Source organism: Eleutherodactylus coqui, chromosome 3 (assembly GCF_035609145.1).
Source record: "Eleutherodactylus coqui strain aEleCoq1 chromosome 3, aEleCoq1.hap1, whole genome shotgun sequence".
NCBI classification, from domain to species: Eukaryota; Metazoa; Chordata; class Amphibia; order Anura; family Eleutherodactylidae; genus Eleutherodactylus; species Eleutherodactylus coqui.
This window is the reverse complement of record NC_089839.1, coordinates 19,873,656-19,887,750: the sequence shown is the minus strand read 5'-3', so window position 1 is coordinate 19,887,750 and position 14,095 is coordinate 19,873,656. Positions and strand designations below refer to the sequence as shown.

At 48.2% G+C, this 14,095-nt stretch overlaps 1 protein-coding gene across 1 annotated transcript in view; it reads left to right on the top strand.

The window, feature by feature from the left end:
* Positions 1-11,777, top strand: part of LOC136620482 (oocyte zinc finger protein XlCOF8.4-like) — a 31,592-nt gene extending 19,815 nt beyond the window's left edge. The window contains exon 7 of the mRNA XM_066595276.1: positions 10,508-11,777. Within this exon, the coding sequence (XP_066451373.1) occupies positions 10,508-11,211 (704 nt within the window). The 3' untranslated portion in view covers positions 11,212-11,777. The remainder of the gene's footprint in view (positions 1-10,507) is intronic.
* The last annotated feature ends 2,318 nt before the right edge of the window (positions 11,778-14,095 follow it).

The window sequence follows — 14,095 nt, the reverse complement described above, 5'->3', positions numbered from 1 at the left end:
GTATGCTCGCTCATCTCTATTCTTCTACACAACGCTTCAGCTACTTTGAGTAGACCCCTTTCTGTGAAAAACCAAAACTGTCTCCTGTATAGCTTGGTTGTTGGTTTTTAGGGGTTGTTCCAAACAACAAATCATATAGAACTTCTGTGGGAATGTTGGGAAATTTAAATTAGATCCCTAAAGAGGAGTACAGAGCTGCTATCAGTAGATTTAAAAAAATGTCCTTTATTTAATATTACAACCGCTGCACTCGCATAACGAGTTTCATATGGAACCTGTTTCTACTGGCGGCGTACAGTGACTCACTGGTGTGTAAGATCAGAAACAACTTGCATTTGACACTGCATCCTCAAAGGGCCATGCAGGAATTTTTTTTAAATTAAACTTACAGCAGCTCTTCTCTTTTCTTGGGAAGTAATCCCCTGTGTAATGCTATCGCTCGGGAACAAATGTCCAAACATAAAGTTCCGCCACCCAATTAAAAGCAAATTGTGCTACTTTCTCTATTCTGTAATAGATGGAAAATGAAAAGTATTACTTGTTTGTTTGTTTTTTTAGAGGCTAGACAGTTTTAAAAAAAACACAAAAATTGAATAAAACACAAGGCCACTTTTGGTAACTTAATAAACAACAGTTTTATTGTTATAGAGCGATTTCATGGTAGAGTAAGGCTGCCTGCAGACGAGCGGGTCGGATCCGGCAGCGAGAATTCTCGCCGCGGGACCCGACCCGAGCGCCTGCAGAGACGAGCGCGTACTCACCCGCGCCCGGCGGCCCCGGCTCTTTCATGTGCCGGCGCAGACCGGAGCCGGTGGCCGGGTGAGTGACGTATCAAAAATAGGACATGCCGCGGTTTGTTTCTGCGCGACATTTCGCGTGGCCAAACCGCGGCCGTCTGCATAGGAGCGCGTATTGTAATGCACTCCTATGCAGGCTTTGAGCGGCGGAAATCCCGCCACGGGATTTCCGCCCGTGTGCAGGCGGCCTAAGGTGGTAGATGACACAATATTTCAAAGTCTTTATAATACAAGTAACATTTGTAAACTGTTGCAAAATTTCACACTGGTCTGTTATCACAATTGTATGTCATGGATCGACACTGTTATTGGCATAATAAACAAAATAATTCTTGATCTTGTCTTGTCTTCTGCATTTTTCATTGCGAACTCTGTGGGCGAGGTATCAATCTGCATGTAGGGCTGCACACCACCCACACAGGAGTACTGCCATGGCACGGTGCCTTCGGGACTAAGGAAATAGTCAGTGAAGTGGTCCCTCACCTGCACAGCAGTAGCAGCAGGGCGACCTGCACCCCAGTTGATGGCCGTGTCAAAGGCAGGTTCGAGATCTTCAACATCTATCTCAGGGCGATAATCCAGGAGATAGTTGTGAAGAACACAACATGCCTTGACAAGGTCATCAACTGTTTTAGGGTCTACCATTAGAGTAGTGCCTAAAACTCTCCACTGACTAACCATAATCCCGAAGGCACACTTGACCACTCTACGTGTCCGGCTCAGCCTATAATTAAAAGTCCTCTTCGTGGGTATGGGCGCAGCAGGTTTGGCATTGGAGGGAAGGCCTCATCCAATACCATCACAAAGGGGACTGGATGTGTGGTTCCCGGTAAAGGTCTGGGGGCTGGGAGCGTTAGACCATCTCGGAGAATTTGCATCCCAATCTGTGATGTTCGCAGCACCCGAGAATCTTCAGTACTACCATAGGCGCCGACATCAATGCAAACAAATTTGCAATGTGCATCAGCCACCGCCATCAGGACAACCGAGAAATATTTTTTGTAATTGAAAAACTTGGAGCCTGAGTGCGCTGGCTGAAGCACACGGACATGTTTGCCATCAACCGCACCTAGACAGTTTGGAAATTTGGCCACAGTTTGAAAGCCTGCTGCGACACGGTGCCAAGCCTCTTCGGATAGTGAAGGCATCACAATGGCAACTTCTGCCAGATGACGCTGCATGTACACCTTACAATTTCAGTGATGGTTGATTTACCAACCCAAAATTGGAGATGCAGGGATGCATAGCTCTCCCTGTGGCAAGAAATCTGAAAAAAAAAAAGAAATAAAAAAAATTAGTATAATCAGAATGGCAAAAGTATCACGAAGGTTATCCACTCTGTTTGTAATTGGCCAAAATAGAAGCTGTTTATTACGGTGGGCTAGTTGGCAGGATTTTTGGCACACAAATGCCATGTGCATTCCATCCTGGAGGAACCCATTCTGAAGTTGGATTAACCTGAGCTTGTTTATACATCGATGCGCAGAGAATACTCACACCCACACACATGCAGAAAACAAGCTACTATGCACATCCTCTCTGTTAAGCTCAAGGCTTTGTAGTAAATTGCATTCAGCAAGCAGGTTAACGAACTTCATTACAGCCAGTGTGTTGGCTGTTCAAGGGATTGTCCGCAAATGATGGCCGTCAATGGGAGTGTCGCCAGTAGACTCTGCTCCTGTGAATTCTATGCATTGGCGTTGCCATCCTGTGCCACTACCGTGGCAATAGAGAGTCACCTCTCTATATAATTATGATGTGGCAGAAATATCCGAGTGTTCAGTGAAAAGGAGACGTTTGACGTGGTTCAAAAAAAACAAACATCAAGGACAATAGATGCACCCATGTGCTATATTTACTAGTGTGTACGTCTGCACAGCCAGATAACATGGGCACATGAACACCGTATAGGGATCCACTGACTATAACATGATGCATGGCTGTACACGTACCTATGGACGCACCTAAACACACTTTTTAAATAATTTTGGGACCAGCGAACAATAATAAAAAAATGATTACATACCGGAGGGTGATGAGCAGCCTTTCCTCTGCAGTGATCACTTGGCGCATGAGAGTATCTTGGAAGGTTAGGTCGGGGCGAACCAGCTCCAGCAGTCGATCGAACGCCTCCATGGGCAACCGACAGAACTGGAGGAACTTCTCCGGATGGCTTTAAAAACTATTTTCTGTGCAACGTCAACCGTCATTACGTGCTATAGTGGGCTTACTTTTTCAAATCCTGGAACAAACTTCCAAAATGCCCCTTTGTCCCACGTTCGGATAGGAGGGGATGGACCCAGTAACGCCGGGTTCTACGGTCAGTCTGCAAGGGGAAATTGGCAAGAAGAGATAAGTCCCTAATCGGACATAATTGCACTCCGTGATAACAAACAGTTGCGCCAATTATTTCTACTTAAGCCAGTGAAACACACATAATCAGAGTAAAATAGCTCACCTTTTTTTTGCTTCTGATTGTCCATTAGTACTACCAGCAGCAGCAGTCTCCTGCGGTAACACCTCCTGAGCCAAATTGGTCGTGCGCAATCCATGCCAACAAGCAGGAGCAAATACAAACACAAAATGGCCACAGGGCCTTTCCTCTTTCTACAAGGGACAAAAGTGGGCAGGGACAATGACATCACTACAGGAAACAGTTTTTTTTCAAGATCTGCACCTAATTCCACACGAAAATCCGCACTTCAAAACGCGGCTGTCATTACAAAAGCGCTGCAGTTTTTACTGCAGGACTTTACATGCGGAATTCAGTGCGGTAAAACCGCTCAAAAATACGCAGTAAAAAACGAGGCACAATTGTGAGCTCAGGTGCGGATTTGGCGTAGATATGGTTTGGTTATGGCAAATCCGCAATGGAAAAAACGCAAGAAATCCGTGGTAAATCCGCCCTGTGTGAACCCAGCCTTAGTGTGTGTCCTGTCGATCCACACTTTATAACAAGACTGTACTCATTTTACACTGTCTATTTTTGGCTTAAAGTGTACGCAAAATACCTTGCAGTTTGCGTAGCATTTTGACACAGTGCATTATACAACATGATTAACACTAGGGGTGAGGATCAAGGACGTGGACTTCCGAATGAGGGTGTGGGCAGAGGCCAAGGTCCTGGGCAGGGTGAAAAAGTGCCTGCTGCTGAGGGCCTGCCGTAGCTTCATCTCACAGTTTGCAGGTCCGCGTGGTACACGATTATTAAAACCACAACATTGCGATCAGGTGATGACGTGGATAGCAGATAACGCGTCCAGTAATTTATCCACCACCCAGTCTTCCACGCAGTCCACTCATGCTAGTCAAGGGACTGGACCTGTGAATCCTCACGCTAATCCTCCTTCCTCCCAGCCTGGTCACTCCAGGAAAAGGAGAGATTCTGAGTCGCAAACAACGGTTCATCAGCCACCTGAGGAGTTTATCGTGACCGATGCCCAAAATCTGGACATTTCACAGTCTCAGGGTGATGAGGGTGGGGACTTCCAAGTAGTGTCTCACGAGGTATTTGTTGATGATGATGATGATGAGACACAGTTGTCTGTCAGTGAGGTTATTGTTAGGGCAGTAAGTCTGAGGAAGGAGCAGACTGAGGATTCAGAGGAAGAGCTGGTGGATGATGAAATGACTGACCCGACCTGGGTTGGTAAGCCTATTTAAGACACCGCTTCAGAGGGGGAGGCAAGTACAGCACCAGAACAGGTTGAAAGAGGCAGTGGGGTGGCCAGAGGAAGAAGCAGGACCAGAGCAAGTAATCCCCCAACTGTTCCCCACAGCACCTCCTCGCGGCAAGCTCCCGTGCAGAGGGCTAGGTGTTCGAAGGTCTGGGGGGTTTTTAATGACAGCGCGGACGACTGTCGAACAGTGGTGTGCAACCTGTGCCACACCAAGATCAGCAGGGGAGCCACCACCACCAGCCTGACCACCACCAAGCATGCGCAGGCATATGATAGCTAAGCACCTGACGAGGTGGAACGAAGGCTATTCACCACCTGCGGGTCACACCACTGCCTCTTCCCCTTTGTCACATGCTGGCACTGAGCGGAGGTCCGGGAGGAAGCGCCGCTGTGCAGGAGAAGCTGCCTGCCTGCGCAGAGACCTTAGTGAAATTCAGGTGACTGGAGTCTGATGGGCATTAAAGCAGAACAAGGAGGATGACAAAAGACCAAACCAGCATTTAATCAGCTTGGATGTGCTTATGTAAAGCTTACTGGGACTGCTGGTATCCTATCTCTGATAGACATCAAACTGCTGCTTGAGAAAGGCAGGTATGTTCTGCCGAAACGCGTTGCAATAAACGTTTGAAGAATGCAATAAGCTGCTTATCATTTCCTAGGCTCTGGAGCGCGGGGGTACTTTTATACTGAATTTGGATCTGCTTTTGGATAATGTAGCCCTCCCAAGGGTTGCAATCCCCTGGACGTCTCTCCAATATTGGATTTTGGAGCCTGGAATATTGTTCAAGGCTATCGTGGATTTCGGGTGCCAGTGGCTTCTCTTCACAGAGAAGTCCACTGGGCACCAGGTGAGTTGTTACTCACTTAGTTGTAAATAAGGTTGCTTATTTATTTTTTTCTAATATGAGGCACTGAGTAATTGATACATAAGGCCGCCTGCAGACGAGCGGGTCGGATCCGGCAGTGAGGATTCTCGCCACAGGACCCGACCCAAGCGCCTGCAGGGACGAGCGCGTACTCACCCGTGCCCGGCAGCCCCGGCTCTTTCATGTGCCGGCAGCTGGCGCATGGGCAGACCAGAGCCGGTGGCCGGGTGAGTGACGTTTTTGTGTGGGGCTCTGCACAGAAATAGGACATGCCGCGGTTAGTTTGCCGCGCGACCAAACTGCGGCCGTGTGCATAGGATTACGTTTGTTAACACAATCCTATGCAGGCTTTGAGCGGCGGAAATCCCCCGGGAAATCCCGCCGCGGGATTTCCGCCCGTGTGCAGGCGGCCTAACTGAGATACAATTCCCCTCCCAGGACGCAGGCACTAGCTTCTCCCGACCTGCATCCACCCCTTCACCTGCATGGTCCTCCACTGCCTCCACCAATGTGTCCCAGCGCAGCGTTCAGCTGTCCATAACACAAACATTAGAGCGCAAGCGTAAATATGCAGCCACCCACTCGCATGCACAATCACTAAACATGCATATCTCCAAACTGCTGAGCCTGGAGATGCTCCCATATAGGCTGGTAGAAACTGAGGCTTTCAGCAACCTCATGGCGCGGCGGCCATCCCTTGCTACTCGGTCCCCAGTTGCCACTATTTTTCCCGCTGTGCCGTCCCCGCCCTACACCAGCCCGTGTCACGGAATATCAACCGTGCCCTCACAAACGCGGTTACTGGGAAGGTCCACTTAACGACGGACACGTGGACAAGTGCTGGTGGGCAGGGACACTACATCTCACTGACGGCACATTGGGTTAACCTGGTGGAGGCTGGGACCGAGTCTGACCCTGGGTCCGCTCACGTGCTACCCACACTTTGGATTGCGGGTACTACCTCGGTCATGCTTTCTCCGGCTTATTATGCCACCTCCTCCTCCCCCACCTCTCAATTACCATCTGTGAGCACGTCGCCTTCAGTTGGTAGCTCGAGGCACTGCGGTGGGGAAGCATCAGCAGGCCGTGCTGAAACTCCTGAGCTTAGGTGATGAGGCACACTGCCCAAGAGCTGTTACAGGGTTTGACGGAGCAGAAAGATCTGGGGCTTTCGCCGCTGAACCTCCAACCAGGCATGGTTGTGTGTGACAATGGGCGTAACCTGGTGGCGGCTCTGCAGCTTGGCAGACTGACACATGTGCCAGGCCTGGCCCACGTGTTTTATCTGGTGGTTCAGCGCTTTCTTAAAAACTACCCCAATTTGTCTGAACTGCTCAGCAAGATGCGTCGCGTGCGCGCACATTTCAGAAAGTCTACCACAGATGCTGCCACCCTCAGGAGACTGCAACAGCGCTTCCAGCTGCCAGTTCACCGACTGTTGTGCGTCGTGCCCACGCACTGGAATTCAACTTTGCACATGTTGGCCAGAGTTTACGAGCAGCGTAGAGCCATTGTTAAATACCAGCTATAACATGCCTGTCGGAGTGGTAGTCAGCCTCCGTACTTCTTCACAGAGAAGTGGGCATGGATGTCTGACATCTGTTAGATGTAAGGAAACTTTGAGGAGTCAACACAAATGGTGAGTGGCGATGTCGCCATTATCAGCGTAACCATCCCACTTCTTTGCCTGCTGAGAAGGTTGCTGCTAGGCATTAAGGCCGACGCTTTGCGGATAGAAAAGGAGATGGGGGATGACAATACGTCGCTTGATAGCCAGACCACCCTCAGTTCTGTTTCTCAGCGTGTATTGGAGGAGGAGGAGACTGAGAGTCATCCTCCTAGTGAGGACAGTGATGTGTTGTGTATTGAGACTCTGGCACACATGGCTGACTTCCTGTTAAGCTGCCCTTCCCGTGACCCTCGTGTTAGACGCATTCTGGCCAACACGGATTACTGGGTGTACACCCTTTTCGGTCCACGGTTTGAGAGCCTTTCCACTCTCTTTCCCGAAGGGGAAAGGAGTACGAGAGTGATGCAATAGCACAAGGCCCTGGTGGAAAAGCTGATACTAAACTTCCCATCTGACAATGCTAGCGGTAGAGGACGTAATTCAGTGGGCCAACTAGCAGGGGAGACGAAAGGAACAGGCAGCATGTCCAGCACAGGCAGGGGAACATTCTCCAAGGCCTTTGCCAGTTTTATGGCACCCCAGCCAGACTGTGTCATCACTCCCCAGTCTAGGCTGAGTAGGAGGGAACAGTGGTGAGGGTGTGCATAGCCGACCGTACCAACGTCCTCCGTGATCCCTCTGCTCCTTACAACTATTGGGTGTCAAAGCTGGACATGTGTCACGAACGTGCGCTGTACGCCTTGGAGTTGCTGGCCTGCCCTGCCGCTAGCGTTTTATCAGAGAGGCTGTTTAGTGCTGCTGGGGGGATTATCATGGATAAGCGTACCCGCCTGTCAACTGACCTCCTCCTCCTCCTAAACCAGCATATCAGCATGCGAGCAGCCAATTCTTCAGAGGGCCAAAAGGCTCTGTAAAAACTATTGATTTTGGTGGGCTGCCTCCAGGCTCTGTCAAAAAATTTTTTTCTGAGGGTCGCCTCCAGGTTCTCGTCCCCAATTTTGAAGAGGTTCACCACTAGAGCTCAGAAAACGTGCTGATTCCAGCTTCATACGCCCACAGAGTCCACAAATGTATCCCAGCGCAGTGTCCAGCTATCTAACACCGAGACAGAGTGAATTGTCCTAGTTTGGCCACTCTAATTTCTTCATAGTACATGTTGTTTTTTCCTGGGTACTGGTTTTTTTTAACAGGCAAGCTACCGCCTGTTAAAAAAACCAGTAGAGGCAGGGGCTGGGACAAGCGGTAGCTTGCCTGTTGGTGGACCGCCACCTGGATCCCATTAACCAAGTACGAGCTCTATGTTAGAAAAATATTTCAGAGGTACATCTATAATCTTGGTACACAAATCTTTCAGGGGTTCGCCTATACTTTTGGTAAACAAATCTTTCAGGGGTTCACCTGCACTCTGCGTAAAAAAATCGTTTGTTGTAGAATAGGTTGTTGAATTGTAGTACTGGCGTCTGAGTCCCCTTTATGCCCACGTTTGTGGCACGTGAAATTTTGTGACGGAGGTGGCATGGGATTAGAATTATGATCATACTTTAATTTATCAGCAATTCTCATCAGCATTGTGGGCTATCGCTCACAATTTCAAAGCGGGTCGCTGCCAGGCCCTGCCAACTCTCTGCAGTGTATGTCCCCTGTTTCTCCTCATCCAATATGCACTTATAAATAGACATGAGGGTGGTGTGGCTATCAAGCGACAGTGTGGCATGAGGACAGCTAAATGCTGCGCAGGGAAAATTTCAGTATGCTGTGGACTACTGAGTAGGCGAAGGGGTGCGCCTTACCCCGTCTGGGATGGGGACAGTTGGACGCTGCACTGAGACAAATTTCAGTACACTGTGGACGCAGCGCCCGAGCATTTTGGTGCTCACTCATCTCTAGTAATTATCCATTGATTTTCATATGTATGTTACCGATAATCAGTCCCTGTGCTTGAGAAAAGAGCATTTGGAGCTCCGAAACGTGTTGCATCCCTCTTTACTGTCAAAATAAATATTTGTTCTCTTTGACTTTCTAACAGAGGTGTCTCTTATTTAGACCATCCTTTATGGATTACAAAAGAGCCCTACTTCCTGTAGTCCCCTATTGCGCCTATCTGGCTGTGTCTGTTGGTGTTTTTTGTTGGTTTCCCTGAGCGCAGGAGTTTTTCTTTGTCTAATTTATTACTTCTGGGGGTTTTCATGCACCCCACCCTCTCTCCATGCATGCTCTCCTCTGATGTCCCTTTGGGACAGGGTTTCCTCCACTTATGACTGTTTGCACCCTTTCTGCTGTTTGCACCCTTTTCACGCAATAAACTGTCACAGGTTTGAGGCCCATTTAGACGGGACGAATGTTGGGCAAACGATGCCTGGCACTTGTCACTGCACATACTCACTGTCGTGCTGCTGCATGGAAGCTAGTATCGCTGACTCACAGCGGGATGGCTGGAGGAGATTTCTCTCCCCGCGCTCCCCCACCCCTCTCTATTCAGTTAACAAAGCAGTACTGAGTGGCTGCTATTTACACTGAATGCTCATCATTTAGCACATTGTCCATTGTTTATGCTGCATCAACGAAGGACGATGAACCAAACTATGAGCGTTCAGTGTAAACGGCAGCTGTTCAGTACTGAACCGCCACTATGTTAAGTCAATGAAGAGGGGTGGGGGAGCGAGAGGAGAGAAATCTCCTGAAGCTGCCCGCACCCCTGCTGGCTACTCTGTGAGCTCACAGGAGTGAGTATGTGTGGGGATGAGTGTCGGGCATCGTTTGCCGACCTTCGTCCCGTCTAAATGGGTCTTCACTTCACTTACTTCTTGGCTACAATCAACAGAGACACAGTCCCGACCATATCCTTGTCCTGTTCTTTTTTTTAAACAAGGTTTTCTGGGACATTTGCATATATTAGAATTGTGTTTAAATAAACCGGAGTATTCCTAGGGCAATTTCATAATATAAAAAGGGATAATAATCGTCCAACTATCAAAAGTCACACAAGTGCAGCATTTTATTGTAAATCACATACAAGGTCTTCTGTGATGTTTCCATATATGAGTTCATTTCACATTCCTCCACAAACTGCTTCTAGCCAGCCTGTTCTACTCTTCACCATTTTCATTTAAGTGACCCATATCAGCCTTGGAGGATAATAACCAAAAGTCAAGTGAATTTTTATTAACCCCGGGGAATAATGTGCAGAAACAACTGCTAGATTACTCTTATACCAGTGATAAGTTGGGTGATTATTGCCCCATGTAAAGGCATCTTAGCTGTCAAACACCAGTGATTGTAGCTGGCAGGTGTTATATACTTCAAACAGCCAGCACCCACTGGGTAAGCAGCGGGCACATCTTCCAAGAACACTTCATATTCACCCTGCACCTCTGTGATGTACATGCAAGTCACAGTAGGGGAAATTGGTTCATTATTGAAATTTACCTAAAACCTACAAATTTTGTATAGAAATTTTCTATACAAATATTATAAAATATCAAATATATATTTTCTTAATTTAAAAATAACAAAAATACATTTTATTGTTGGCAGATGCCGGTACCAGGAGCTCGGGGGAATATCGGATGTCTTCAGATCTTAACGCAGAAGACTGCAATATTGCACAAGATACATTAGAAGAGCCCACTATTACCCGAGATAAACCCTCAGCCCTTCACAGCAAACATCTATCATCTGATCCTGCTACACAGGTCCTGCTTTCTGATGCATCACAGACTACTGAGCCAGATAAAAGTCACAGCAGAGATGTTGAATATCAAAAAGCTCTCACAGAGGAGAAGGCATTTCTACATTCAGAAAGTGGAAGATGTTTCATAGATAAACCCGATCGTGTTCCACATGAGAGAAGCCACACAGGGGCGAAGCCATTTTCATGTTCTAGGTGTGGGAGATGTTTTTCCCGGAAAGCACATCTTGCTAGACATCAGAGGAGTCACACTGAAGAGAAGCCGTTTTCCTGTTCGGAGTGTGGGAGATGTTTTTCCCAGAAATCAGATCATGTTAGACATCAGAGATCTCACGCGAAGATTTTTTCATGTCGTCAATGTGGAAAATGTTTTACTCAGGAATCAAGTCTTGTTCTACATAAGAGAATTCACACACAAGAGAAGTCATATATTTATGTTCAGAATGTGGGAAATATTTTACCCAGCAATCCTATTTTGCTAGACATTAGAGGGCTCACACAGGGGCAGAGCCAATTTCAGGTCCTGAATGTGGGAAATGTTTTACCTTGAAATCACATCTGGTTAGACATCGGAGAATCCACATGGAATTGCAGATTTTGTTAATCAAGGCTGTGTTAGGCTCCTAGGATCAGCTATGGGCCAGATCCAAAGACCGCTGGGCTGCCCTTATTGGGGCAATCTCCCCGCTTAGGTAGGGCCAGGTCAACCTCACGGTAGCACAGGGTCAGTTGCCTGAAACCCGTGTGCGTACCCAGTCCTCTTTGGTCACGATCGTAACAGATAGAAAGAATACTCCAGTGGCACAACATATCTATCAAGAACATGGTGGAAATCCAGATTGCTTAAGTGGTATTCCAGGGAAATACTGTTGATGACCTATCCTCAGAATAGGTCATCAATGGTTGAGCTGCTGGGGTCTGTCGCTCGTGACCCTGACCGATCAGCTGAGTGGGCGCATGCTGTCAGCAATGCAAATACACAGAGGTCAGAGTGGAAGCCTCCATGTGTAAGGCCGCCTGCAGACGAGCGGGTCGGATCCAGCGGCGAGAATTCTCGCCGCGGGACCCGGCCCCTAGCGCCTGCAGGGAGGAGCGCGTACTTACCCGCGCCCGGTGGCCCCGGCTCTTTCATGTGCCGGCTGCCAGGCAGCCGGCGCATGCGCAGACCGAAGCCGGCGGCCGGGTGCGAGCCCCGCACAGAAATAGGACATGCCGCAGTTTGTTTGCCGCGCGAGATTTCGCGCGGCCAAACCGCGGCCGTCTGCATAGGAGTGCGTATTGTAATGCACTCCTATGCAGGCTTTCAGTGGCAGAAATCCCGCCGCGGGATTTCCGCCCTTTTGCAGGCGGCCTTACTTCGTATAGTGGCCGGTGTTTGTACCTGCAGGCAAGGCGCCCATTGATTTCAATGGGAACTGTGGCTGCAGTTACAAGCTCTGGCTATTATACAGAGGTCGGCATGGACACTTCTGCTCCAACCTCTGTGTATTTGTGGCGCTGACAGCTTGCGCCCGGTCAGCTGATTGGTCAGAGTCCCGAGTGACAGACCCCAGCCAATCAAACATTGATGACCTATCTTGATGGTAGGTCATCAATAGTATTTCCTGGAAAACCCCTTTAAGGTTTCTAGCATTAAAGATACTATACGTTTCCTAGGGTAGGGTGGTGGGTGGATATAAACCAATTTTGCACAGAGAGAGTTAGTGGGACTTTAGATTAAGGGCACTTTTACACAGAACAACCTGTTGGCTGCAGATGCTCGACAGGTCGTCCCAGCAATAATCGTTCCTGTGCTTTTACAACATGATGTTCAGGTCTGGTGACTGTGCTGGCTAGGGAAGATGCTGAACCCCATCTTCATAGTCCTGAAACCACACCAGGACATAGCAAGCTGCATGAATAGGGGTTTTATCATCATGGGAAATAGCATCTTTGTGAGAAGACCATGCCTGCACTGTCTGCACCATTGGTTGGGCCTGAGCAGCCAGAATGTCACTATAGTCCTCGGCAATTGCCCTCCCTTTGAAGGTGATGAAGGGCACTGCAGAAACCATGAGATAGTTCCCCAAACCATGACAGATCCACCACCATGCTTGACTATGGGAAGCAGACAGGTGGGATGATGGGCTTTCCTCAACGTTTACCAGGCATAAACCCATTCTATGGAGGGAAATAACAAGGGAATATTCATTGGACCAACCACATCGACAGACCAGGATTTGTGCTCATGGCACCACTGTAGTTGTCTTCGTGTATTCATTTATGTATTGCTGCTCTGCTATAATAACTCTGTTTGTGGCGTTCTCTCCTCGCTGTAATGGTCGAGAGGATGCTGGAAATAATGACTGAGCTCAGCAGTCACTCTGGCTTCAGTTGTCTTCCTATTAGAAGTCACAATCCGCTTCACCGTCCTTCTGTCTCTTTCACTAAGTCTACACTTTTGGCCATTATTGTGGTCATCAGATGACGTTTTACCTTCAGGGGTGGATTCCGGCACCATTTTTGATACTGTACCCCCTGCCATACCAAGTAAACTGGTGGTTATGCTGACAGATGCAACGGCTAGCCTGGTACCATAATCCCTAACATAGCATCAAATGGGTTGCTGGTCAGGCAACTGGATGTGCGAACATCTGCCTTTGCTTGGATTACTATATGATGCTGGGTGGGCGTCGACCCAGCTGGATGGTCTGCTGCATTTCATAGTCCCAAACCGTTACCTGAAATAATGCAAGTTCATCATCAATATACACATCGTTATCTTATGACTTTTGGCACATTAATGTACACTCTTTATAAAAAATAAAAAAAACAAGCAGGCACCTAAAAGGAGTTGTGTTTTTTCTGCAAAACTTGGCATGCAGTTACATTTCAGAGAGATATGCAAAAATGCTAGTGTAAGAGAGTTAGTTAGGGTCTGTAGCGCTGATCTAGAATGACCATGACCAAGAGCATTGTTCCATTCAATGTTGATGTCGGAGGAGGTACCGTTGCCTATCTGTTGCACCCATATGTGAGAGGTTTCATTATAATACATGGAGCTATAGGGGTGTGTATTAAGCACTTGTAATACACAGTGAAACAACACTTGTGTGAGAGAGGCCTAAACAGAGTTGGAGAGGGGAGTATTATTGGAATGCGAGAAGTTAGACAATCGTATCAACAAATTGCCCGCAACCTGGGCTGTTCCAACCAAACAGTTATGAGGTGTTGCGACCAGTGGATGCGTGAGGGCACACAAGGTGACCGGGTTCAGGATGCCCTTTACAGACCACCAGTAAAGAGAATCGTCCAATCATCCGACAGCCACGAGTAGCTCTAACTGTTTTGCAGTTCACCATCCAGAGACAGGTGGAACCATCATCACACCCCTATGTCTGTCGGAACCATTTCCAGGCGTTTGGCTGAAGGACATTTGGTTTCATGGTGCCCAT